The 25,917-nt window shown below is 33.8% G+C and overlaps 2 protein-coding genes and 1 long non-coding RNA gene across 3 annotated transcripts; 1 reads left to right on the top strand and 2 right to left on the bottom strand.

The window, feature by feature from the left end:
* Positions 1–3,793: 3,793 nt before the first annotated feature.
* On the bottom strand, positions 3,794–4,667 carry LOC135120608 (uncharacterized). The gene is made up of 5 exons (XR_010278662.1): positions 4,609–4,667; positions 4,420–4,445; positions 4,265–4,360; positions 4,098–4,211; positions 3,794–4,033 (listed from the first exon to the last, which is right to left on the bottom strand). It is a non-coding gene; the product is annotated as an uncharacterized LOC135120608 (long non-coding RNA).
* A 15,748-nt stretch (positions 4,668–20,415) lies between these two features.
* On the bottom strand, positions 20,416–21,678 carry LOC135120604 (uncharacterized). The gene is made up of 5 exons (XM_064044939.1): positions 21,536–21,678; positions 21,263–21,464; positions 21,056–21,207; positions 20,551–20,678; positions 20,416–20,485 (listed from the first exon to the last, which is right to left on the bottom strand). The coding sequence occupies exons 1-5, from the start codon at positions 21,586–21,588 to the stop codon at positions 20,436–20,438; spliced, it is 585 nt and encodes a 194-aa protein (XP_063901009.1). The 5' UTR covers positions 21,589–21,678; the 3' UTR covers positions 20,416–20,435.
* A 2,834-nt stretch (positions 21,679–24,512) lies between these two features.
* Positions 24,513–25,640, top strand: LOC135120593 (uncharacterized). The gene is made up of 5 exons (XM_064044926.1): positions 24,513–24,770; positions 24,817–24,919; positions 24,978–25,057; positions 25,120–25,160; positions 25,217–25,640. Exons 1-5 carry the CDS (start codon positions 24,675–24,677, stop codon positions 25,335–25,337), a joined length of 441 nt encoding a protein of 146 aa, XP_063900996.1. The 5' UTR covers positions 24,513–24,674; the 3' UTR covers positions 25,338–25,640.
* The last annotated feature ends 277 nt before the right edge of the window (positions 25,641–25,917 follow it).

Genomic DNA, 25,917 nt, shown 5'->3' with positions numbered 1-25,917 from the left:
CCAGCAGCAAACTATCGTGCTGCGCTATTTTGCGTTGTGAGGCCGGCCACTCATAAAATATGCACCTGCTGTCTAAGCCAATAGTCTCTTCGCTGCACATGGGCCATAACAAGCTTGTCTCGCTCGATGCCGGAGGCGATGTGGAATATTTGAAACGATACTTTACACCGTTGCCATATAATTTATGAACGGCTTCTTGTTTCCTCGACACACCAAACCAAAAACTCGCAAAAAAAAAAACTAATGTACCAATTATTGGAGAGCGTTTCGTTAGCGCCCACTGCTTCTTAGGCGTCTAGAATTTTTGTTGTATGTATAATACAGGAGAGCGAGAGGTAACAAGATATATAATTATATATATAATTTTGTTATCAAAATGTATATAAAAAAGATAATATATATTAAAAATATCTAGATCTTTATCTCATATTGAAAGGAATGATTAACTAATTTGGGTATGAACACTATTTTACCCCTCCAAAGGGTGGTATTTTGTATATTTAAGCCCTTCAAAAAGCATGTATAAGAGAATGGGAAAACCTCCTTTCTCGATGCTCGCGCCGGTGCCAGCGTTTTATCTTTTTAATATCCTCAACGCTTGTCTTGCGCGGGCATCTTTCATTGCCATGTGGTCACAGCGATCTAGGATATTATTTGGTCTTAATCGAAAGTTAGGTACATCGTAAGGCCAGTGTTATACCTCAGCTTAGGTGGTTGGGCTCTGAGTAGGAGACCTGGCTGTTGGCTATCCTCGGCGCTTTCCTGCAATGTTGTACACTCTTAATAAAGTAACGATTTAACACAACAACGGCGTAGGTTACTATCGTTAAGCGACCGAAGAAAATTAGCCCTAAGGTGGAATTCCTCGTTGGACTCAACCTATAGGATCCGGTGTGACTTCAAACTTCACCCTATGATGTATATGTGTCGGACGCCATCCAAGGAAAAACGGCAAGTGAAATGTAGTCACTATATTGAAGGGTGCTGACTAACTATATTTCGAACTACTTGACTTGACTTGACTTGAGCTGAAATTATACAGTAGGCTCTCGTAATTAATCATCCTATATCTTCAGTTATATGATCAGAACACAGTAGGCAGTAACATGGTTATCGTGCTTTTGAGGGTAAGTGATTAGATTTACCGTGCACTTTGATGAGTCCTAGGGGAGAATAGTCTAGTCCAACAGCCAAAAGTCTTCTTGGGCCGATAGACTGCTCTTAAAAATGAGAAAACTAATAAGTCACTTGAGATCTTTAAAAGGTCCCATTTTTATAAGTTCATTAAGGGTTATGGCGAACGGTGTTAGACTAGAAAGGATTTACAACTTAGCTTTTAGCTTACTAACATTCTCTCGATAATCAAACCGGTGTTGATATACTAGGACTATTGCCTACTGAACCGTTTTTTTTTAGACAAAGGTGTAGGTAGGTCCTTTGATTTTGTGTAATATAAGGCTAAGTGGTAGCAATGCCCGCATCTGGAGTGAATAGGTGCGTCCGAAAGCCTGTGGTATTTTCTTGAACTATATGTTTGTCCTGTTTCGTTCGGAGCTTTGAAGGTTGCTATCATGGGTATTATAGATAACACTATTTGCATCGATTCGAGATACTTTAGGATTAGCTTGAAACCAATTCTAAAATAGTACTTAACCCTATTATCACGCTAAAAAATTGCATTAGTCCAGCAAAGTGAGAAGTTTATTAACTAAATCATAACATTTTTAATTAGATTGGCTCGGTTTGACTTCGTGCTACACCGAGGCTGAATATATGTACAGTTTGTTGTGGTGCGCTAAAGAGAGCTTACATCTCACAAACGGTAGCTCCTAGAATAGCATTAGGAAATTACAGTATACGGATAGTATTATTTACTAGTATATACTATACTAAACGTGGCCGATCCCGGCCTAATGCGCCTCTGCGAAACCATTCATTCATTTTGGACAGTCACGATAACCCTTTGGGAGAAGGCACTGGTGAATAATAATTTATTAACCCCCCGAGGAGGGGAATTTAAATCAGATAGTTTAAAGTGCTTCTAAATTTAGACAGTAGTATGCCAGTGTTGAAAAAAAAAGATAAAAACATTCTTGAAAGGTCATGCCGTTAAGTGCCCATTGACCTTATAAAAAAACGAACACCATAATCCTTACACAACATTAATAAAGTCTTTAGATTTTTTAGCAGAGTTTGACCCTTTAAAGAGAGTTGTTGATAAAACTAAAAAGTATATTTTTGTGGGAGAACCATAAATTTTATTACTTTTTATTTTTCCTATTGGTTGATGGCTTTGTTTATATTTGTTCTGGGTTAAAATTAAACTGTGATGGTGAATTGGAATTTTGTATGCCCTTGTTTCAGGGTTCATTTGTGTATCTTTTTTCACTTTAAAAAAAAAAAAATTGTTATCCCTACCTTTTGTTTATTACAATCTATGTTTTCAGCTATATATTTTATATACACTCCAAACTATATATCCTTTTGAAATAGGTTTTGAGACCATGTGAACCGTTTTACAAACTTTTGTTGGTATATCTATTAGTAGTAGTATAAATAATTTACTAAGTGACTACATTACTTTTTTTTTTTAATTACTTTTTTTCTTAGCACTTCTAGTGTCCTTTTTATTTAGTAACTCTTTATTCTTTGACTTTATTTTACTTCGTCGAAGCTCTTATATTTATCCGTTTTATAGAATCTATTATATCTTAATTGTTGGTCATAAAAAATCTAGATTTTCCAGGTGTAATAAAAGCAAAAATAACTGACGTTACCTTTAAAATTATTAGTAATTCTTAAAATTTAGTATTGTTTGCATATTTATAACTCTAAAAAAAAATATAGCTTTTTAAAACCTAATTTATAACCTAATTTATAAGTTCAACTTAGTTAAACAAAATATTTTAAATAAAGACTTAAGCAAAACCTTAGAGAGATTCACTAAATTGTAGGTGTTAGTGTAGCTTACAATATACAATTATTTTGTAAAGTGTAATACACCTAATTTACTTAGCAACTAAAGTTCCATTCAAACCTAAAAAGAAGAACTCTCTTAGATTACTGTAACCAGATTTATGAAATCCTATAACCAAGATTAAATAATTTACCTAATTCTAACTTAAACTATAAAAAAATTTAAAAAAAAATTTAAAAAACTATAATTTTTGTCTATAAAAAGAAGATAAATAACAGAAGTTCAGCTTTATGGTTATTTTTTAATATAAGCTTTATTGATAATAATGATTTTATTACTTTCAGTATAGAACTGTAAAAATAGTTTGAAATCTTATAGTATATAAATAAATTTTAGAGCCTTGCTAACTAAAATATTTTATTGATAATAAGGCCCGCCTCAATAATTTTATCTGCATAGGTTAAATAACAGGCCCTGGGAGTGTGTTTATAATTTATTGTAAAAACATTCAAACCCTCAAAACGCCTAACAACCCCAAACTTTTGGAGACCTGAAAAAACCCCGGGGCATTACAGAACTTAGAACCCAAACTGGTATTTCTAACTTTTCTCGTGAAAACCGGTTCTCTAGGGGTAAGGGCATGTTTCTTTAGTGTACCAACCGATGTAGTAACTTAAAAACTTTTTAGTATACACACTATGTCATAAATTCTTTGAAGTTAGTAGATAATTTTTGTTAGTGGCTATCACGAGCGTAATTTAATTGGTGCATCTATTTATTCATCTTCCATCATTGGCTTTCATAATGACATCGTTAACAAAAATTTTATTAATTTTTAAACATTTGCTTAGCGTTTATTGCATATCAAATGAAAATAAAATATTGGTGTTGGATCGACTGCTTGATACAAAAGTTCAGATTTTAGTACAAACGTGCGCTCCTAGCCTGCGTGACGGGAGTGTCAGAGTGTCGGACTAAGAACTCGGCAAGGTTGCAATTCTATACCCCCTATAAAGAAACGTCGATTTTATTAAGTTATTTTGTATAGCTGCAAAATGATGAAGCAATTAAATATTAATCCTCTTTATTATCCTCAAGATCAGAGTCCAAGTAGAACTGTTTATAAAACGCCAGTAAGAGAATCTACTGAATAAGGAGACCAAACACAAAAACAATTTACTTGATCAAAATTTTCTTTCGTAAATGCCAACTCGGTAATCTCCTCCAAGTAAAGAGCGTCGTTGCAACACTTTAATAACAATTCTTCCTTGTTATCCCAAAAGGCATGCAGGACCTTCAAGACTTTAAATATTTATAATATTCATTGTAATTGATTTAATTGCTAACCTCCTCAGAGCATAAACGCAGTTACTAAAACTTCCCCACGGGATATTAATAAATTATACAGGGACAAAAACCCTTGAATTTGGTGAGGAACTATTCCTAATTATTTAATCAAAATTAAAAAAAGCTTGCTTCGGTCACCATATAATATGGAGTACCCAAAGGGGTCTCCTCAACTTCAGTGCTGGAGATAGAAAGGTTAACAATATTAGGCAATATTAACAAAATAGTAACGGGTATATAAAGTAATTTTAAAGTTAAATTTTTTTTAGTACCCTTATTTTAGTGCAAGTGCACTTAAGGGTTGTAAGTTCAGAGAAAATAATTAAAAATATAAATGAACTGACCTTGCCGGATACTGCAAAAAGGAAACAAACAATTCTACTGTTAAAATGCTTGCTATAAAGTGAAGGCCTATTTATAAAAAATTAGCAGGATTCCTCGGTATAATATCTTTTTTAGTTATTTCTTTTTTAGTCAACCTTTTATCCTATTAAACTAAAATTGCGACATTGTTTTACTTATATGTAGATTAAGGTAGAGGAAAGTCTTTACAAAAAGGTATTTTATTAGCACACGATTATTATATATTGCAAGCCCATAATTGCAATAGCTTAAAAAAAAAAGTTAAAATTATAAGGGACGCCCACCATTGCATTATTATGTATACTGAAGGAAGCTACGCAGTAACATGTAGTAATTAGAGTGCATTTATAGTAGCAAAGTCAAGTTATTTGATTTGATTAGGATGATATACTAGTGGTCAAAAATAGGCCTGGCCTCGTTAATGTGCACTACTGGTCCAATATTCTGCTTTCAAAGGACTTGATGTAGATAATTAGCAAAGAGTCACATTAACGGTTTGTATAAATATTACGTTCACTGGAGCCACAACATCCGAGCAAAAGTAACGACCTTAAATGAAAATAATTAAAATATTCAATTAAAACCTTTTTCTATACCGACTACTATCATTATTTTATCTTAATAATAGTTTTTTAATAATTCAAGCGTTTTTTAAATAGGAGTATCGTAATTTCAATGGCGCATAACCACAAAAGAATCGAAACCCAAAGCGGCATTCATATAAATCTATTAGTTTATCCTTAACAGATGAAGCTTAATAAAATCTAAAAGCTGCTTAACTTTATCATGAGCCTGGCAAAGGACAGTGGGCAACCACCTGCTTTCACGACTATCAGTTAGCAAGAATACAGCGTGGTCGATGACAAGTTCTTCCAACCTAACCCTTTCACTTTCAATAATCTAAATATTTAAAAAAAGTCAACTCACCTTAGTAGGTAGACTTAACGTCTACGCTAGCAGAACCATGGAAATAAATCAATAAAACTTTTCTCATGTTTAAAAAATCGTTTGTTAGAAAGTTGCACGATTTTCAAAACTATTGATCAAATGGGAATTGCAAGACTTACTAGATGTTGTAATCTCTCCTCAACCTTAACAGTAAACTTCCATGCTTTACTCGTTTACAAAACTGAACAAAAATACTCTCGTATAACATCGCAATGATACGTAAAATAGAGCTTCAAAGAGTAAACAAGAAAAAAGAAGTACTATTTATTTTGCTACAAATAATTTTATTTAATTAAAATGTGACAAACCCACCCTAGTTTGAGGTAAAAGAGCCTCTGTAATAAGTACAATGATTAATTACACTATTTAGTTCACGTTGCTTCGATCAGTTAGCTAGGTCTACCTTAACAACATGTCACTAACACTGATGCACTCCGACACCTTAGCCAAGACAGTATTAGTTCAAGGTTACTTGACCTATCACTAGATACATAAGCCAAATGCCGAAATGCACCATTGACCTAGCAACGAGGCATACTATTATTAGTCACCGCTCATCGCCAGAGCAGCCACAAAGTTCGCTTTTGTCTTTGTAACTTGCGCCGAACAGTGTTTTACTCTGGCAACTTAGCCAATATTGCTAATGTTTCAGTAAAGGCTCAAAATGCTCTTCATTTACTAAGTCTAAGAATAAATAGCTTCAGAAGTCAATGCCAGAATACCTCACTTCGGCGTTATTCTAAAAAGTTCAAGGTTAATTAGCCTTTACTAATTAATAGTCAATACCAGCTTAAGGTTGGTCATAGAGCTATACGGTTCTAAAACCAAACACGAAGGCACCAGGCGCAAGGCATGTGCATAGCCAGCACGTACGCTCCTTGACGCAAGGAAGATGACATCTGCCAAAGAAGTCAAGCTAATATGAAGGTTTTACCAATTTTAAAGGTCTATCTTTCCATACGACCAGTAAAGAAATTACAGCTTTCCAGAGTAACGTGCAGCCCTGAGTTTAAAGCACACGTAACATAATCACGGTCCATTGGTTTGTAATTCCATAAAGTAGCCCGAAGCATTAACTCGGATACTGCCATAATTTGCTATGAATGAGAATTAATAAACAGTGAGCTTCCAAGAACAGCCGCCATGCACTGCCGAATAGAAGAGGGTGACCTGAGCCGCGGCAGATAAGCCTACATTTGCACGCCATTTCATCTCTAGATAGCACCAATAGCAACACTACACCGAAATCCATCGTGAAGCCTAAAAGAATACCATCCATGGTAGACGCTTTTTTATATAGGGATGATTTTTTCCGACCTCTTGACGATAATGGCTTCGCGGCAAAAAGCAATCCTCGCTCCATTAATGAGTGTACACCAGCACCGAGGATTGCTAACAGCCAAAGGCCTCAAAAGATGTCTAGTGCTACCACTAACAGCCTAACCTACACAGCTGCCAAAATTGAATCTTTAAAGGATAGCCGACGCGTACCTCGCTGTGGTCGAGTCAATGGAGGATGCGATGCCAGCTCTTGCGCTGATACAAAAGATGCCACGTGCAAGAGAGAAAGAGCACACATCGAGAAAGAGCTAATTAGCTTTTATCTCTTATACGGGTTTTTAAACGACTTAATTCGTTAATAACCCGCCCAAAGTGTCAAAGACAGTGCTTATACCCGTAGAAAGATAGGAGGTTAAAGTTTTTGATTCTTATGGGTAAATAGCACTAAACTAAAGACTAAAATAAGGTGTTGGCTAGGTTTCAACTGGCTTCTTCGCTCGGAGAGTTTTAGCAGTTAATATTAACACCATACAAAATAAATTAATCAATTTGGTCGCCTTATATATATAGTACTAGTAGGTAAGACTATAGTAACACACATTATTACAGTGGAGTTACATACCGGCCACCAAGTCCAATGAGACAAGGGAAGAACCTAATCTACAAGGAGAATCAGTCGGCGGCGGCCTTGGAAGGAGGCAAACAATCTTTGCTATCATCGCTCATTGCTAAACTAGGTTTCATGTTTGCTTTTGACCGCACCTACTTGCACTGAACAAGATCTTAACTTAGCAACTTAGCACAGTCCACCAAGGTTTCAGCCAAGGATTTCCATGCTTTCCCTCGGTATATTACAAAAAACTGCCCCGGAAGGCAATGCTAGTACTCAAAGCGGAGCTGTCCTAATAAGTGAAACAGTTGTGATCTGTTTGTGTTTATTATTAAGGTTTAGCTATAAAGTTCACTTAGATTTCATCCGTTTAGGACCAAGTCTCGTTAGTGAGCAATACATTACTAACCATAATGTTAAAACATAAGATACAGGTAAGATTTAATTTTCCCGAAGGTCTTTACCCAACCTAGAGTTTCTACCAGTTTTAAAAGCAGATCTTTCGACCCGTGCGTCCTTAATATATGTTTGATTAATTAATTCAGCTAGTTATTGCAACTGTAGAACTCTCCCAAGTACTGCAGAAACCTCACAACACAGAACTCTAATAAGGAAGTTACCATAATCACGCTGCATTGGATTTCACTGTTAATTAGCCGTTAGTGTCATAGCTAATCTCAAGTAGATTGTTTCAGTTTTTACTGACACCAAGTTCTGACTTCTTTGCAGAGTAGAGATATAAATGACCCGTTGAAGTTAAGTTTACTTGCCCGCAGCATACCACTCTTTGGATGGCAACCCATTAAGTAACCTAGATCGAAACCATCGGAAACTCGTTGGGACTAATGCCTAAGTTGAGCGCTAATTTAATATATAGGGCCAATCTTTTTTGAACACTTTACGATAACGCTCTGGCGGGAAAAAGCAATCTTTGCACCGTTAAAGCATGTACAGTGGAATCGCGAAGCTTCATCAGTTAGGTTCAATTAAACGGTCAAAGGCACCAAAAGAGCACCTAATGCTACCATTAAATTGCACCAGACTGCACAGCGGCCATGAATGGATCTTTAAAGGATAACTAACGCTAGCCTCGCTGTGGTCGCAGCGATAACCAAGGAAGCCTTGCACGTCCCGCGCTAAAAATATGATAAAAAGATTCAAAAGTTAAGATAAAATACTCGCACCGGACGAGCGAGTGCAACGAGGCCCGAGCGAAAAGCTCCTATTTCATATACGAGCGATTCTGGTGTTTAAATATACTAGATAATAGCTCTTTTTTAAATAATAATAATAAAGTTTAATAACATTGATTATTATTAGTAGGTAACAGCACTCAAGAAACGTCACTTAACAACTATAACGATAACAATCAAGGATACTTTCTAGTTAAAAATAATCGCAATTACTTGCACGGAACACGAGCTTAACTGAGTAACTTAGCATGTTCACACAAAAGTGTTCAACAAGGAAATCCCAAGGCCTTTCTAAGCAAGTTAGGGTTAGAACTGTATCTAAAGGGAGGTTAGCAGTCAACGCGAAGCTTCAAATTAAGTGAAAGAGTTGTTATCTCTTTGTGTGTTACTTAACTTTAAAGCAACATGGTCATAACTCTAACAAAACAAATCTAGTTAGAGAACGCAAAGGCGTCAAGCACAAGGTAAGCACCTTGAATGGATGCAAATAAATCTGTTAGAGGTAGCTATCAATGCAGAATGATAAAGATAAAGCTCAAGGGCTTCCCACCTCACTGAACTTAATGAAATTTAGAGATCACTGTCCAGATCTATAGACCACTCGTCGATACTCGGAAATAAGTACGAGTTTACTACCACACGAAGGAGATTCAGAAACAGGCAGCAGAGTCTCGATTTTGACTAGGGTCAAAGTTAGAAACCAAGATTACTTCCTAGTTGGTGAGATTATTACTAGTATCGACCTATTGAAGTTGAAGTTTTTAAGTAAGTTCTTTCACCTTGGAAGAGCATAAGACTTTTTGGATTGAACTCGAATGAGTAAAGTAGGACTCGAGTTGGGATAGCTTAATAAAACATATAAGATGACGTATGCAAAAAGACCCTCCAAAAGGCATAAACAGTACTATTACCCATAAAAGTGGAAGGAGGGGCCGCTACTTTTGTTTGCATTAGTAAAGAAACAATACTATCATACTTCTTTCTCTGATAAGTACTACGCTAAACTGCTGCCATTCATGATTATAAGTACTCTTTTATTATTCACAACTAACTCCACAAGTGCCCAGCCAGATTTAGCTCAAAGCTACAGTAGTTAGACACTACTTAGCCCATTTCATCAAGACTTTTCTTTAGCTACGGAGAATAATTAGGATGTTTTTAGTTTATTTCGAATTGACACTTTTCATTATTAGTCTTGGAGTATGATGCTAGAATTATAACCTATACAAGTAAGCACTATTTAAATGCTAAGAAAGGCGGCGCAAACTGCGGTCTAACCATTAATAACTAGAGTTATACCCCTAAAGCTACCGTTAGCATGAAAGTCTAGTACCGAAATCCTGCTACTACTCTATTGAAGCCTAGTACCAAGTTCTAACTCTAGCATAATATTAATATTTTTTTTACAAATAGTTCATAGCTAGTTTCCAGCTAGTCATAAAGCATCTCGAATCGATGCGAAGAGTATTTACTGACTTGACACTAAGCTAAAAGGAGTCAAAGTTAATCTAAAAATTAGCCTTAAAATTAGTCAAAATCAGCACAAATTTAGCCAAATCAGGCTAACTCGTTGAGCACAGCTCACAAATGGCAGATATGGAAATGAGTAAAATAGTGCACAATACAATGTTAGAAACAAGCATCTCGAACCGATGTTTATTGTGTTATTTAATACCACTCATCATAGCAACCCTCTTATTAGGGTAACCCAAAACGCTCTGTTTTTAGTTCAGTTAGTTAGCCAAACTTTATTCCAGAGTACAATAGAAGCTTTTGTCCGCAGCCGTTCACCATAGGTAGTCACTGGACATACTAGAGTCTCTAACTTAGCCAAAGACTAGACAAAGTCGAATGGATCTGACTAACCGTCGTGATAATGTCACTAACTAATACACTACTTTGAAGCTAGCTCGATACAAAGATACTTTAACTAGATAGTTAATTTTAATTTGACCTCGTAGAGTCCTTAGATGCTTTTAAAAATAGCGGAACGACAACTGATTGTCTTCAGTCAAATAAGGATAAATTCTCCATAATATAACGACTATAACTATCTCTTATCTCTAATGTACCACTCAGCTTAAGCAAAACTAAACAGTAAATCTTTAGCTATCTTTTTGATTAACCTAGGTCACTGTGTTCGGGTAGTCCGTTATCGGCTACCGCTACACAAGGCGAAAGCTGATGCTGAATAATGTCATCTGGAGCCATAGTCACGCCTTACTGTGTTCAAGTATTACCTTGAATGTAAGATTGAATAAAATAGCCCACTTTATCTTTTCAGCTATAGTCAAAGAAAGCAGTAAATCAAAGAAATTGTTCACTTCAACTCGATTCTATTATTTTGCTATATTAATTAGATTATTTATTATTTTATTTCATTTTAATCATTTATAAGATAGTTAAAGAGAGTGGTAGAGAAAACTCTAACTAAGCCAGACAGAAAGGTTATTTTTCCTACTTTAATCGTAGTATTTGAGTTTTCCTAGTTTTTTTATTCGAGGATCAAAAACTATTATCCTTATAATCTTGTACTGGTCAGAGTCGAACTAGCTTCTTACTTTGAAAGTTTACCATCTAAACACCAATACTAATTTTACTACTTTATTCATGAAACTATTCCAACTCTAGTGGGTTCCTAACATTAACTCATGTGCTAACTTTAGTACTAGTGTTTTAGAAGACCCTGACGACCAAATGGCCCAACGCTGTATATATCCACAATGTCAGAGGTAAAAGCCACTCTTTTAACGTATACTCAAGGGAAGTTTTAGCGCCTTTAAATAAAGTTAAAGTAGGTGTTTTTCTCCCTTTTAGGCTTCGTAGTAGGCAATATAATTATATTTCCTACTCGAACGAGGTCTTTTTTTTCAATTGTTGATTGAGGTTTTTGCTTGACCGAGGACTTGAAGTTTTCGACGGGTTCTCTAAATGTCCCAAGTGTCGAAGAAGAGGGGTCTCAAATTTCACTAATAACATCTGCAAGACAAAGCACTCTTTTGCGGGGAGAAAAGATCAGAAGATATGTTTCTTTGCCGAGAGAATAACGATTTATGAACCGTTATTAAGACATCAGTCCTTTCTCTCGAAAACTTAAGTATTGATAAACTTGAGGGGCCAACTCTTTTAGAACATATTTCTTGTAGAAGGGGAGACTGTACCAGCGCAGAAGTGTGCGCAAATAAAGAAAACCTGTTCTTTAGACTTTAAAAAATATAACAAAACTGGTTATTTTTACATGTGGCATTCATTTACATTTTATTCTATGCCAAAAGAAGACCGTCCCTTGACTAGTATGAAAGTTATCTGTATGGCCTTGTGCAAAAAGGTCTTCTGACTAAAAAATATGATAAAAAAATGGAATCTATTACTTTACTTACAATAAAGTGTTAATAAAAAAATTTTAACTTTTTATTACTTTTTAAAACCAACAAAAAAATAGCCTTAGAATTTTCCCACTGCCTTTTATAAAAAAATTATAATTTTAAAAAAACAGTTTTTTTAGTTACTTTTTCCTACTAAAGTAATAGCATATAAATTTTTGGTCTTTTAGACACTATATATAACTTTTTAAGATATTATTAAATGCACAGCAATTTGCATAAAACAAAAAAAATCAAAAACTTACAAGTTAGAAAGTCACTACTTTAAAGATCAATAAGAAAAATTTAACCTATGTAAATCACAATTTGTATAATAGAACCAACCGCCATGGGCAATTCAAGCTGAGGACTTTAGATCTTGACAACACTTTCCTAGCCCTGCTTACAACGCAACATGCAATAGCAGGGCCACGTTTTAGCAGGTCGGATTTTTATTTGGTTTAATTAAATTTATTTTGAGCTTTCGGATTAGTCTAAAACATTTAATTGCAACAATTTAAATTCTGTTTTAAAAAATTACAAACCCTACCCTAGGCAACCTGAAAAAGCTACTATTATTTTTAGGAATTACCAACGTACTGATAAACCTACTAATGCTAAAGGCTCGAAACCCGACGCTTATATTCCGAATTTACTAGACTCTTTGGAAGGAGATGAATAACCCCTTTTAGATTTTAGATTTTGTTGAATGTCTTAGTCGAAAGTGTTTAAATAAAGTATCTAAATCTGTTTAAAAAAAATATATTTAGTAAAAGTATCTAACTTAGTATTTACTTAGTTGTCCTCTAGACTACTAAGCTATTTTTTAACTTCAGCTATAACGCCCTCTAGACGTTAATCTTTGTTTTACCTTTCTACACTAAAATTGTAACCTTTATAATATCACTGGCTCCTCTAGATCAAAAGTAAAACTAAAACACTAAAGACCCGGTAAAAACCGAAAAGAAAGAAGGGAAGAAAGAGCAAAAAATATATGGCGAGTCATCTGTTTTATTAAAAGAAATTTGTATACATTATACATACCTTAGCAATAGATTATTAAAGGTACCTAATAAACATATAGTTACCCTCAAAAATTCAAATTTTGAATCCGTGCTGCGAGGTGGCAATTAAATACTGGAAAAAAAAGGGTTGATAGCATTACCGTGGATAAACAACAGGGGACGTTAGGGCACGGCATAAGAGGTCTGAGAACAGAAGTCATAAAGTTGATTATTGCATTTTTGGGAGTATCTCCTGATATGGACCCTACTGGCAATCTAGTTAGACTACATAAAATAATAGAAGAAATACAAATATTCTGGATCTTTTACTTTAGGAGGATTTCTAAATATATTGTTTGATGCCCGTCGCAGGCCACCTGTAGATTTTATACGAGAAGAGAAATTTTTATATTTTTAAGTAGATTTTGGCCCTTAAAAAAAAAGTTGTTGATAAAATTAAAAAAGTTTTTTTTGTGGAAAATCCATAAATTTTATTACTTTTCGTTTTTCCTAATGGTTGATGGCTTTCAATGTCTTTGGTCTGGGTTAAAGTTAAACTGTGATGAATTAGAATTTTGTATGCCTTTGTTTTAGGGCCCATTGGTGTGTTTTTTTTTTCCCTTAAAATAAATGTTATCTTTACCTTTTGTTCATTACATACTATGTTGTCAGATATATATTTTATATATACTTCAAACTATAAAATCTTTTAAGGTAGATTTTTGCGACCAAGTGAATTGTTTACAGACTTCTGTGGGTATATCTATTAGTAATGGTATAAATAATTTACTTGACTACATTACATTTTTTTGAATTACTTTTTGTCTTAGCACTTCAAGTGTTCCTTGCTATTTAGTACTCTTTACTCTTTGACTTTATTATACTTCCGTCGAGGCTTATATTTATCTCTTTTACAAGATCTTTTATAGTTATCTAGTTTATCGTACCAAGTCCATATTTCGCAGGTGTACTAACAGCAAAACAAACTGACGTTACCTTTCAAATTTTTAATGACTGATATTTAGTATTGTTGCATATTTATAATCCTAAAAAATTCTTTTTTTATAACATCTACTTTATAACCTCAAATTATTAGTAAAACAAGATATTATGTTAAATAAATAAGGACTTAAGCTGAACCTTCGAGGAGGTCAAGTGAAACTATAGGTGGTAGTGTAGCTTACGCTATATAGTTTCGTAAAAGTGTAACATACCTAAAGTACTAAGAAATTGAAGGTTCCTTTCAAACCTAAAAAGAAAAGTTCACTGAGGTTACAGTAATCAGATTTTTGAAATCCTATAACTAAGATTAAATAATTTACCTACTTCTAACTTTATCTATAAAAGAAGTAAATAAAAGATGTAAAAATTTATGATTGTTGTAGACGAGATTAAAGATACATAATAGAAGTTTAGCTTTATGGCTATTTTTAATATTAGCTTTATTGGGTAATAATGACTTTTTATTACTTTCCAAATTGATTTGCTAAAATAGTTTGAAATCTTATAGTATATGAATAGATTTATAAACTTTCGCTAATTATAAAAATATTTTATTAATAATGAGACCTGTCTCAATAATTTTATCTGCAGAGGTTGACCAACAAGCCATGAGAGAGTGTGTTTGTAACGACATTTTTAGTAAAACATTCAAACCCTCAAAACTCCTATCACAGCCAACCCTAACCCTAGGAGACCTGAAAAAACCCCTGGAATAGTGGGTCACCAAATCATTGAGAGTAAATGATGAAGAAAAAGTATTTGGAGATTGTGCTTGTTGGCTTCCTTAATCACTTCTTTAAATTTATTCCACTCCGTATACCTCTGTATATATTTCAAAGGGTTAAACTCTGAAGGCCAATTTCGTAAAGCACGGGGAGAAGGCCCGAGGAGAGATCCACTAGCGTGGTTAAGTTTGAGTCATATCGTTATGTTTTTTATAATGGCAATATCAAGTACATCTGAGACCCCTTTTGTAAATATGAGTGTCTGTTCTAAAAGACCGGAAACAAGAAAGCCTCTTTTTCCAGCGTAGTTGTACAGTTTAATCCATTAGGGTTTCCCACTTTACTATTCCAAGAAGGATATTTGCAGTTCAAATCCCTGGAAAGAATTCCAGTTACATGTTGGTTAAAAATATTGACCCGTTCTTTAGGTAACAAAAGCAGTCCCAGAGACTTGCATGCAGGAATAATAGCCATGTTCCCTTGGCCATAAAGATTGACCTTGATAGTCACTGCTTCAATAAGTTTTAAGTTGGCAAGCGGTGTAAATGAATGAGCTATCTGCTTTTTAATTATAATAGCTGCTTCTCCTTTTCTCAAATAGGTCCATGTCAGTAAAGCTCGTAATTAGAAAAAGTTATAAGATGTGTCCTGATGTTAGATGGTTCTCACTTTTTAAGACATTATCAATTTTCTGACTATTAAGAAAGTGTTGAAATCCTTCTCTTTTACACAAAAGACCGTCCGCGTTCCAAAATAACATGCGAGCATATTTAGCTGACATTGAGAGGTTATCATAAAGACTTTAGAAGAAGATCATATAACATTCTTGCCATTGCTAAAATGGTCGTTCTTATATTATTTAAATGATGTTCATAGTCCTTTGACTTTGGCTTCATGTTAACGGCAACTGCGTAGCTCTTCTTGTGGACTACTGAATATTTTCTGAGAAAAAAGTTCTTTATTTTGAAAATTCTTGGAAGATGTGCAATTAATTGTCTGGGAGTATGGCTCTATTGTGATTTGTTGAGGTGCGCATTTGAGAATTTCTTGGGTGATAAGGGCAACCTCGACAGTTAATGATGTGCTTGCCTTGACAATTAGCGCTATGCGGAGGGACATCAGGCATCTTTGTGCAGCTACCATTTTCCTGGTTGCTTCCACATTTAATATACTTAAAGGCAGAGGTACAGAAGGTATAATTATGGCCAAAAAGTTGACAGCGGTGGCACCGGCCAACTACGTTTGAATTCTTGAGTCCTTCAAACGTAATTTAATAACGAACTGATGTTATTTTATATACCGAGCCTTCAGATTTTGGCGAGTGTACGAGTACTAAAATAAGAACCTTTCGTTCTTTCCAATAACTATCATACGAACAACCTTTAACGGATGAAAATCTTGACTGCGTAAATCTTCCTCAACTGCGCTACTGTTAAGTTCCGGAAAAATTACTTTTAGTACCACTTTCTAAAGCTTATCCCCAGGAAACCGATAAGCTGTAAAACTCGTAATTACTTTCTAATAATAATTTTCTGGTTCAGTTGAAAATTATTAGAGGAAGACAGCAATAAGGATATTTTTAGAAGAAAATTGGTCACGTTTCTTATACGTAATAGGGAACTACACCTGGCCAACGTTGTTTCTCACGAATATTTTAAGGTGAAACATTTTCTTTGTCTACCGGAAAGTTTTTCGCAGTTGATATGTTGAGTTTTCTGTTCTGTGGGGAGTTGTCGATTGGAAAACTGAGTGATTGAGTTTTGAGTAGTTAAATCACTCAGTAAAGACGGTAATCCGTTTATATCAGTGCTTTGGCCTTGTAAGATAGACCAGAAAATGAATCTGAGCAGGCATTGAGTAAAGGAGCAGGTTTGCAAGAGATTGAAATAGCAATTAGCTTGTTTTTGCTAATAGCTGTAAAGGGAACAGATTCTAGCTCGTTAATTCTCTTTTGCGCTATTTTTAGTTCTTTTTATAGCTTTTCATTTATGGCTAGTATCTCAGTGATGTGAACTGCGGGATCTTTACCAGAAGAAACAAGAGACATGTTAAGCAATATATATAAGTAAATAAAGTGATATAGTAAAAAATAAAAATTAATATATAAAAGTTAATTGAGTAAGACAGATATATATAAAGAGTATTGGTTTAGACTTAGTTTATATATTAAAATAGAGTAGTGATTAAAGTTTTCGTTGTAGTAATAAAACATATAAATAAGTAAGTTATTAATAGCAAATCCGTAGTAAAAAGTAGAGGTGCACAGGTCACATCCAAAATCGGCAAGGGGGCTGGGCAAGAAAAACTTTTCTATAAAGAATCCTGAGAACCTTTTAGCTTTATTAAAAGATATCAAACTAGAAAGTAAAGACATTATAGAACCGCTTTATACAAGTATTCCAATAGAAAATTGATGGATTTCTGTAGCATTCTTTCTAAAAGGATCTCCAGGCCAAAAATTTTTTGTACATACTATGAACGATCCATCTTTTATTACATAATAATGTCTTTAATGTTATGTTATACCAAGGACTAAACGGGGAATCCTATGGGTAATTCCGCTGCCTCCAACCTTGGTTACTTCATATTCAGTGTATTATGAAGCTTTAAAGTTTCATAAATTCTCTCCTTATATAAAGTTATATGAAAGAAATATGGATGATATATTGCTCATATGGGTAAAAAAAAAGTTCAACTTTCAGACTTTATCAGCCATATTCCAGATCGTACTAAGCTAAGCTGGCCTTTAGAGATAAACCAGAACAATTCCATTTTCTTTCTAAATTCATATATTTGGAAAGATAATAATAGAATTATTCATACAACTAATGAATTGGAACTCAATTTATATCTTTATTAGCACTCAACTTTTGTCCCACACCCCCTTTCTAACCATAAAAGATTACGAAGAAACTTTTGACAAACATGATGAGAGGAATCAGCTTAGCATCCACTTTGATGATTTCTCTAATAATTTTGTCAAAAGCAATGTCTGTGAGTCCAACAAATCTTTCATACAGGACACTGTCCCGGGAGAGGTTATGGATACTTTCAGATGTCTAAAAGTTAATTTTTTAGACCACATTCGAAAGTTTTACAAGAATAGAAAAACTATTCAAGTGGAATTTAGAATCTACTCAAACAATTTTCTTAAAGGAATTTAAGAATAACAAATATATGAAAGTGATCAATACTGATAAAAACCAAGGCCCTGCATTAATGACCACAATACAGTATGTAAAATGGTGTAGCGACCATTTACAAGTAAAAATTCTTATTTCGAAATTCAGAAGCGCAATAAAGAGGAGATATTGACAACGCGTCGAGATAAGATTCTTGGTTTTTATCAGCAGGTAAAAAGAACGTTGGATAAAAATAATGACTTTATGAAACTGACCAGAACCATTTTACATCATCTGGAGAAGACTAAACTTTATTATTTTTACGGGTTAGCCAAGGTACACAAAAAGATTTTCCTAGATGTGCACCAGACATTAGACCATTAGTTGCGTGTGTTAATACACTTATTCCTGGTCTGTCGAAATGGTTCCACCATCCCTTCTTATATCAGGAATTCCGATGATATCCTGACTGCTATTCAGGGTACCATTTTGTCGTCTCATCATGAAGTATTGTCTCTAGATATTTCAGCCTTATATACTTCCATTCTCCCATGAAAGCATATAAAGAGATTAAAAAATATATTCTAGAGCATTTTGTACCAATTCATGGTGGTTTGTTAGTAGAAGCTCTTCGTTTAATTCTGAGTACTGGTTATTTTGAATTCTATGATAAGCTCTACATTCAAACGAACGGCATTCCTAGAGGGGATCCAGCAGTCCCCAGTATAGCAACCCTTTATGTTGCTTACTATGAATCTACCAAATTATACCCTCTTTTAAAATCCAATCCCATCTTATATAAAAGATACTTGGATGATGCATTGGTGACTTTAAAAGATAATGGGAGATTCTTAGAGAAAAAATTCTGGCCATCCTTAACAGTCTTTCTGGTCTAAAATGAACCAAAGAATCTATGAAGGATGGTAAATTACAATTCCTCGATAACTGTATTCATACAGATGGTAAGATGGTATGGACAATATCGGCGGAAAAGGATACAAATTTATTTTTATATCCTACCCCTCATTCGGCACATCCGCCAGGAGTTGTAAAAGGTATGGTGAGAAGCTTAATTTCTAACTATTACCGACAAAATTCTTTTCGCGAGGATTTTTGTATCATGTTGTAACAAACTTTTTGCAAGGTTAATGGAGAGGGGACATTCCAAAAAAAGATTATATGTAATATTTAGATACGCTTTCTCAATGTTATCTATAAAGGAGAACAACGATAACAACCATATACCTTTACGAAACGTTCTTTTTTCATATCCGATATGACCTGAACGGACCGAGGCGAAGTTGAATTAGAAATGCGCTCGCTACGAATGTCATATCAGCTATGACAAATAATTGCCCTATAACGATTGGATATTCCAGACCTCGGAATATCAATGAATTATTGGGTTCGAATCGTTTCGTAAACTCGGAAAGTGGAGCATTATAAATTAGAAAAGGAGGATAGCTAGCTAGCACTGATTCTTTTTTATAATATTCCTAAACCTTAAATTAAAGTCACATGATTTTTTATATGAAATGTTCCCGAACATTTCTAATTATTCAAGAAACCACTTTCCGAGTATAAACCCGAAAAGGTATAAAAGAGACTGAAAAGACCTCTTCTAGAACTTTTCGCTTTTTCGCTTATCAAGTGCCCTCAAATTCCACTGAAGAAGCCCAGGCAGCAGAAAGGATCCTGATTCAAGATACTTTTTTGAACAATCAGTCAAGCTTGATTCAAGGATACCTCTGGAGATTTTAGCGAAAAAACTTTTATTAATAAAACTATTCTATACCGCATACGAAAGTTTGTTGATAAAAGAATAGTTTGAGTATCTTCAAGAAGCTTTAGGATAATTTTTGTTTGCAAAGATTATCACTATTTCTAACCCTAACCTAACCCAGAATCTAAATTAATTACTGTTAAACTTTATTGTTCTGTTACAGAAGGTGACAGTACCATTTTTTACAAATTATTTACTTGGTAAATTTAAATTTTATAAAGTTCAGGCGATGTAGAAGACATAATAAAATTTCATGATTAAGCGTAAAAAAAAGTTAAGGAAAACATCTTAGCTGGTATAAAAAAACTGATTACTGTATTTGCTTTGCAGTTTAACTAGATACATATAAATTAACATATATTAGTCTCCTGCATTATAGCTTATCCTTTCAACTTTTACTAATAAAAACACAACTACGGCGTTATCCGATAGGTATACAAGCAATTTAACGTATTAACGAGACAAAACCACGTGCTTAAAAAGTGGACAGAAGTTACCCTCACAGAATTATATTTTGATTGTATCAATATTGTTGACAGAGAAGCCTCCTTTTCCTCTTCTTAAATTTATAGTTCAAAAGCTTCTAACGTCTTTTTTTTAATAGCTCCCACCCCTTAATTTAAAAAACTTATGAAATATAAGTTAAATACATATATATATACACTCGGACCGCGAACACTACATTAAACTCCAAGCGCTCACCCTCAAATGCGCTTGATGAAGTTTATAATAGAAAAAACCAAGCCAGCTTTAGAAGATTCAGGCATTATTTTTAACTTTAAAGCTTTATTTTTTCCTCATTCTTCTCTTTAACCATCTTAATAAACTCTTAAAAAAATTACGTACTACATAAGAAACTGTGTCCCTTTTAAGTTCTTGTTTAATGAACTCACGAAAAGGGCCGTCTATTAATGTGATATTTACTAATTTGATATTGGTGTCCAGTCGCATCTTAAATACTCTAAAATACTCCCTCGCTACATCGAGGTCCACTCCATCTTTGAGTTTCTCTTTAAAATTCCTAGTAGCATAATTATTATATTAAAACTATTATTTTTCTGCAGTCTTAAATTTTGCACTATCAGAGACAACTGACTACATTTGTTATTTTTGAAAACTTTACAATTTATTAATTTTGTGCTTAATCTAAGTTTAAACTATATTTAATACCTCACTATGCTATAAGGTAGATAACTAATTTATATATGCACTTACAATTAATCATTAGTAATTACAATTAGGCAGTCAAAACATTTATAACTGACATATTTACTTTTCTTTTCAAGATTACTAATAATAGTAACGCTTGCAAAACAATTTTACAAAGGAATCAACGGTTGTGTCAAAACCGCATGAAGTTTCTCAACCATCAATAAAAATTAAAAAGTTTGCACGCACGTGTTACGTCTTCTAGCATCGCCAATGTCCAATAACGAATGTCCATAAAAGTATTGTAGGGCCTGCATGAATGTATCGCCGACATGAGATGTGGTGGGGTGCAGCGGCCCCGGAGGCTCCTTTAAAATAAAATTTTTTCTAAGCTTTTCTGCCTAATTTTTTATTAATTATTATAAACATCATCTAAGGTAAGTATGAATATCTAACATCCTTTCCGGCTAACAATATGTCCTGGAGAAAGTATTGCTTGGTTAATATGAAGCTGTGCATCTCCCTGTAAAGATACGCGCTCTCCAAAAAAAAAAAACTATCGGCCTTATTTGTTTCATTATATATATACGTGAGGAGGCGGGCCCTAAGTTTTCTGTGTAAACGATAGTGCCAGAAAAGGTCGTCATTGCTACGAAACCTATGGTAAACCCATTAAGTAAAAAGGGTATTTTCCTGTAGCTTTTTAGACGTTAAAAGTAGGGAGTCCACCTTCTTCGGAGCATCGTCGGCGACTCCCTGTCAAACACCCAAAAAATCCCCATTTGCAGGCAACTCACACAAAACCAAAAGAGCGACCAAAAAGAGAGAACTCAGGCTGCCGACCACAAAACTTATATATTTCTTTTTTCTTATCAGTGGGATGAACTATTTTTTCTCCGTAATTACCAGTAGACACGCACCTATTAAACAACAGCTTTATATACCAACAAATTAAAATTTCATATAGAGCTTTTATGCAAACAACCTTAAATTAGGGCATAACTAGGCCTGAAAGCGTCTTTACAATATCTTTAAACAATTAGGAAAAGATTGGAAACCACAAGATAACCACTTGTAAGTTAGGCATTAAATATCTTTTTAAATAGATACACTTTAGCATAATTTAGAACCAACCAAAAAATGATCAGAAAGACTGCTTTTCTTTTTTAAGATCTGTAAAGTTTTGTACTAAGTTAAAATTATAAAAAAGGTTGCAAATTAATATTAAATAATTTTTAGGTTATAAACCTCATACAATTTAGAACAACCTTTTCTCACTACTTCAGTTTTTGCAAAATACATCTTACCTATTGCACACAAAAATAAAATAAGAAAACAGAAGTTATTATTTAGGAGAGCAGGTTAAAAGAAAGTTAGTTGGTTAAAAAAACAGTTCCCAATGCCAAAAAGCTTTCATGGCTTCGCAGTTTTGCGTAAATTAAGGGTGTAAAAAGCATACCTCACTAATTAACCAGAGGTTGTAAGCTTAAAATAAGGTTTTGCAAATTTAGTTACATTAATAAAAGCAAGCATTTACTTCATGATCATTAATGCGGTATACATTGAGGCAACATACTTTAGCCATTATCAAAGAATAGAAGTCAGGTATTGCCTTACCTATGTGCTTTCCAATCTCGGGAGTGCGTTAAAATGACCGAGTATTACAGCAACAATATTTTCATGGTATTAATTTTTTAAACAGAAAAGATGCGACAGTTCATAAAATAAAAAGTAAGGGGAAGGGGGGCCAGTTAGGAAGTTAAAAACCATATCCCACTTTAGTTTTCCCTAGTAACCTAATTTTATATCTTATAAAACAAACCAACTAAACGAAGCAATCTTACAGTTTAGATATTGTCATTGAAAAGTTGTCATAACTTAAATTACTCCAGCGCAAGTGCTGTAGCAAGAATTAAGGTAGGCTTTTTTTACTTACTATATAAGTTTACACAAGAAAGGTTTACAGCTCAGTTATGCCCCCTGCCATTATTACAATGAAACTAAAGTGAACATTGAAGGTAGTATTTCATTTATAGTGATAATATTCTTATAAAATTTTTTAAAGAAAAAGAAGGCCCGAATAAGAAACCCTATGTTGACGGAGAAGAACTAGGATAGGTTTACAAGAATATATTGTATAGATTTTTTGTACGTTTTTATTAGTAGCTTAATAACCTATTGATAGAACTAAGTGCTCTGCCTTCTTCTTTTAATAACGTAGTCGACACTGCAGTTAAGAATGTGTAGTAACAGATCTTCGCGGTGACTTCGTCCACAGTATGGCCCTGGGCGGAGTATGGGATGACTAACGTGTGCAACAATATCACTGTCCCACTGGTTTTGTTTTTTTTTGGCCACGGTCCAACCCTTATTTTTAAGTTATTAGCAGCAGCTCAAGTAGTAGCGATAGTGATTACTTCGGGCGAATCTCTTTTGTATTTTTTGTTTTAAAGTAATCATTTATTCTGGCAAAATGATTGTCTTTTATAAGAATCATTTTGTGCATATAACAATAAACTTTTTAACAGTTAACAACGAAAATTGTTTCTTGGCCAAAAAACTTCTAGTTAAAGCAAAATGTATGGAGATCTCAGTTAACGGTAAAGGTTTTTTTTATTATGTTATAACAAAATAACCTTTGCAATTAATAAGAATAATTTAATCATATATAATTTATAACTACTTTACTTTGAGTTTATTTCCAAGTCTCAGTTTTGTGTTTAAATTAAACATATGATCTCTGATATCTTATATATTCAGGACTTATTTTTTTAGTTGAGTAAAGGGCTACAAATAAAAAGTTCCGAAAAAAATGAATAATTAATAAAAATTAATAAAAATTAACTCGTCCGCCAGGCTTTATAAACTCACAAATTAGCTTATTTGCGGCCACAATCATACCACATCATATGAAACCGTTCATGAAGCTCATGAAAAACTTTAACTAAAGTTAAAAAATGTTTCAAGAAAACTACACTATAAAGTATCACGTATTATAATAAAAGCAAGGGAAATGCTAAAAAAACACTGGTAAAAATATTAACTGAGCTTAACAAAACTATGTACACACTAAAAAATGCTCCTTTCTTGGCGCTTATTTTGCTGTTTTTTAACGCTTAGTTTTGATAAACGTTAGGAAAAAGAAAAAGTACGACTTTTTAGTTATTATGTCTTTTCCAACCATTCACCCTGGCAATCATCACCGAGGTGCGGACACTTGACTTAGTTGCTTTATATTCTTTATTTTTATCGCATGCCTCCACTATGAAACGATAGTTCACTTGTTAAAACTGAATAAATTTAACATAAAATGAATAAACTCAAAGATAAAACAGTTTTAACAGAGGAAGGTTAGTAAACCTACTATTAATTTACTATAGAACCTATCTTTGGCACTAACAAAATCAGTATTACAAATATAATTGCCTGTAACTACAAAGAAGACCATAATTGAGTCGGTTCTATTAATTTTCATTTTTATTTTAAAATAAATCCTTTTATAACATCAATGACTTGTAATTATTAAATTGAAGTAGTGATTTCTGGGGTGAGTCAATCCACAATTGGTTTTTAGAACTTTTAACTTATTACAGACCGACTCCTCTTATTTAATGAACCTTTTTCATACCTAATAAAAAGTTCTTACATATGTTATGTGCTAAAAGGAATTAATGTCAACTGAAAGTATTATATTTGACGTGGACGCAAGTGAAGTTTTACCTGCTAGAGGTCTTTGGGTGGGCTCAGCGAGGTGTTTTTCACGCGCTGAATAGCTAATTTTTAATATTTACAAAGGCCATATGTGTACAAACAGAGACTGTGACACTTTAAATATAATAACAACTTTTAATTTATTACTTCAATTTACATGAGTAGTGCTTCCTCAAATATAAAATGGTTAAAAAAGAAAGGAATCACTCACATTCTCGTCACAGGAGCGATGCTCCCTTGCAACTTTCCTGAGGTAAATCTTATAGCGCAGTTTTTAAAAATTTACTGATCGCGATTAGGACTTTAGATATAAAGTTATATTCTGCCTCGACACTCCCGTTCAAAATCTTCTAGTCAAATTCGAGGATGCCCACGCCTTTATAGATGAGGGCCGGGCTTCTGGTTTTTTTTGTATTTACCGAACCCTAAAAATAACCAACTTTTCCTTCTAAACTTAAAGGAGGTGTTTTAGTTCACTGCAGGTATGGCAGGTCGAGAAGCGTCTCCTTTGTAATTTCCTACTTAATGAGAATCTTCAAGGTGCTAAAAATACATAAGTTCGGATGGCACTTGCCTATTTACTTTTACAGCACTATTCATAGATGCCATTCAACGAAGCCTTTAATACTGTCGCAAAGGCTAGGTAGCTCCCACGTTTACATAGTTGATACCTTTTTACAATATATTGACCATCCTTAGGCCCGACATCTCCCCTAATTACGGGTTTGAGGAACAGTTACGTCTTTACGAAACCATGAAATGCAGGATTGACGAGACTCATCCAAGCTATATGCTTGTTATGAAAAACACTATGCCTTGAACGAAACAACAATGTAGCAAACAAATATAAAATATGGAAGGCTGGAGCCTCCCATTTTAGTTTAAGAAAAAGTTAAGTTATAGAAAGCCTGCATTTAACTGGCAATTATTTTTAGTTAGTTGCTTTTAGAAAATTATATGGTTGGGGTTGTTTTAGAATTACTGTATAAACTTATTTCCGGTTAAAGAGAAGAACCTATTTAGCAGAAATTCTTATTGCAAAGTAAACTGTCTTTTCTGTCAGGTCTATGTTTATTCGATAGACTGTCTAGAGCTTAAAAGTGAGCAAAAAAGGCAAGTTTATTTATAATAAACGAGTGGTCGTGCATATTTTTGTCTGTGCGCTTGCTGAATTTTCTTATCACACTCCTGAGTATGAAGCTGAATTTAATAAGTTTAAAATAAAAAATATTAAGTGTTCAAATTCTTTCTGACGATAGGCTAAAACTATTAATATTCAATCTTGAAAAACTTTAAAAAGATTTAACGTTATTTACATTGATAAAATTCAACTAATTACTAGATAATTAGGAAATTGCTGAACGGCCCATGTTGCTCAACATTAAATGAAAACAAAATAT

This window comes from Zophobas morio, unplaced genomic scaffold (genome assembly GCF_036711695.1).
Source record: "Zophobas morio isolate AGI-343-1 ecotype UQ-CSIRO unplaced genomic scaffold, CSIRO_AGI_Zmor_V1 ptg000398l, whole genome shotgun sequence".
NCBI classification, from domain to species: Eukaryota; Metazoa; Arthropoda; class Insecta; order Coleoptera; family Tenebrionidae; genus Zophobas; species Zophobas morio.
This window is presented reverse-complemented; position numbering and strand designations above follow the sequence as displayed.

Coding starts and splice junctions, on each gene's coding strand:
- LOC135120593 (XM_064044926.1), top strand. CDS start 24,675: ATGAGTAGTGCTTCCTCAAATATAAAATGGTTAAAAAAGAAAGGAATC. Junction 24,771..24,816: donor TCCCTTGCAACTTTCCTGAG/GTAAATCTTATA, acceptor GATCGCGATTAG/GACTTTAGATATAAAGTTAT. Junction 24,920..24,977: donor AGATGAGGGCCGGGCTTCTG/GTTTTTTTTGTA, acceptor CTAAACTTAAAG/GAGGTGTTTTAGTTCACTGC.
- LOC135120604 (XM_064044939.1), bottom strand. CDS start 21,588: ATGGGGATTTTTTGGGTGTTTGACAGGGAGTCGCCGACGATGCTCCGA. Junction 20,679..21,055: donor GATGCTAGAAGACGTAACAC/GTGCGTGCAAAC, acceptor TTATGCTACTAG/GAATTTTAAAGAGAAACTCA. Junction 20,486..20,550: donor ATTAATAGACGGCCCTTTTC/GTGAGTTCATTA, acceptor AATTTTTTTAAG/AGTTTATTAAGATGGTTAAA.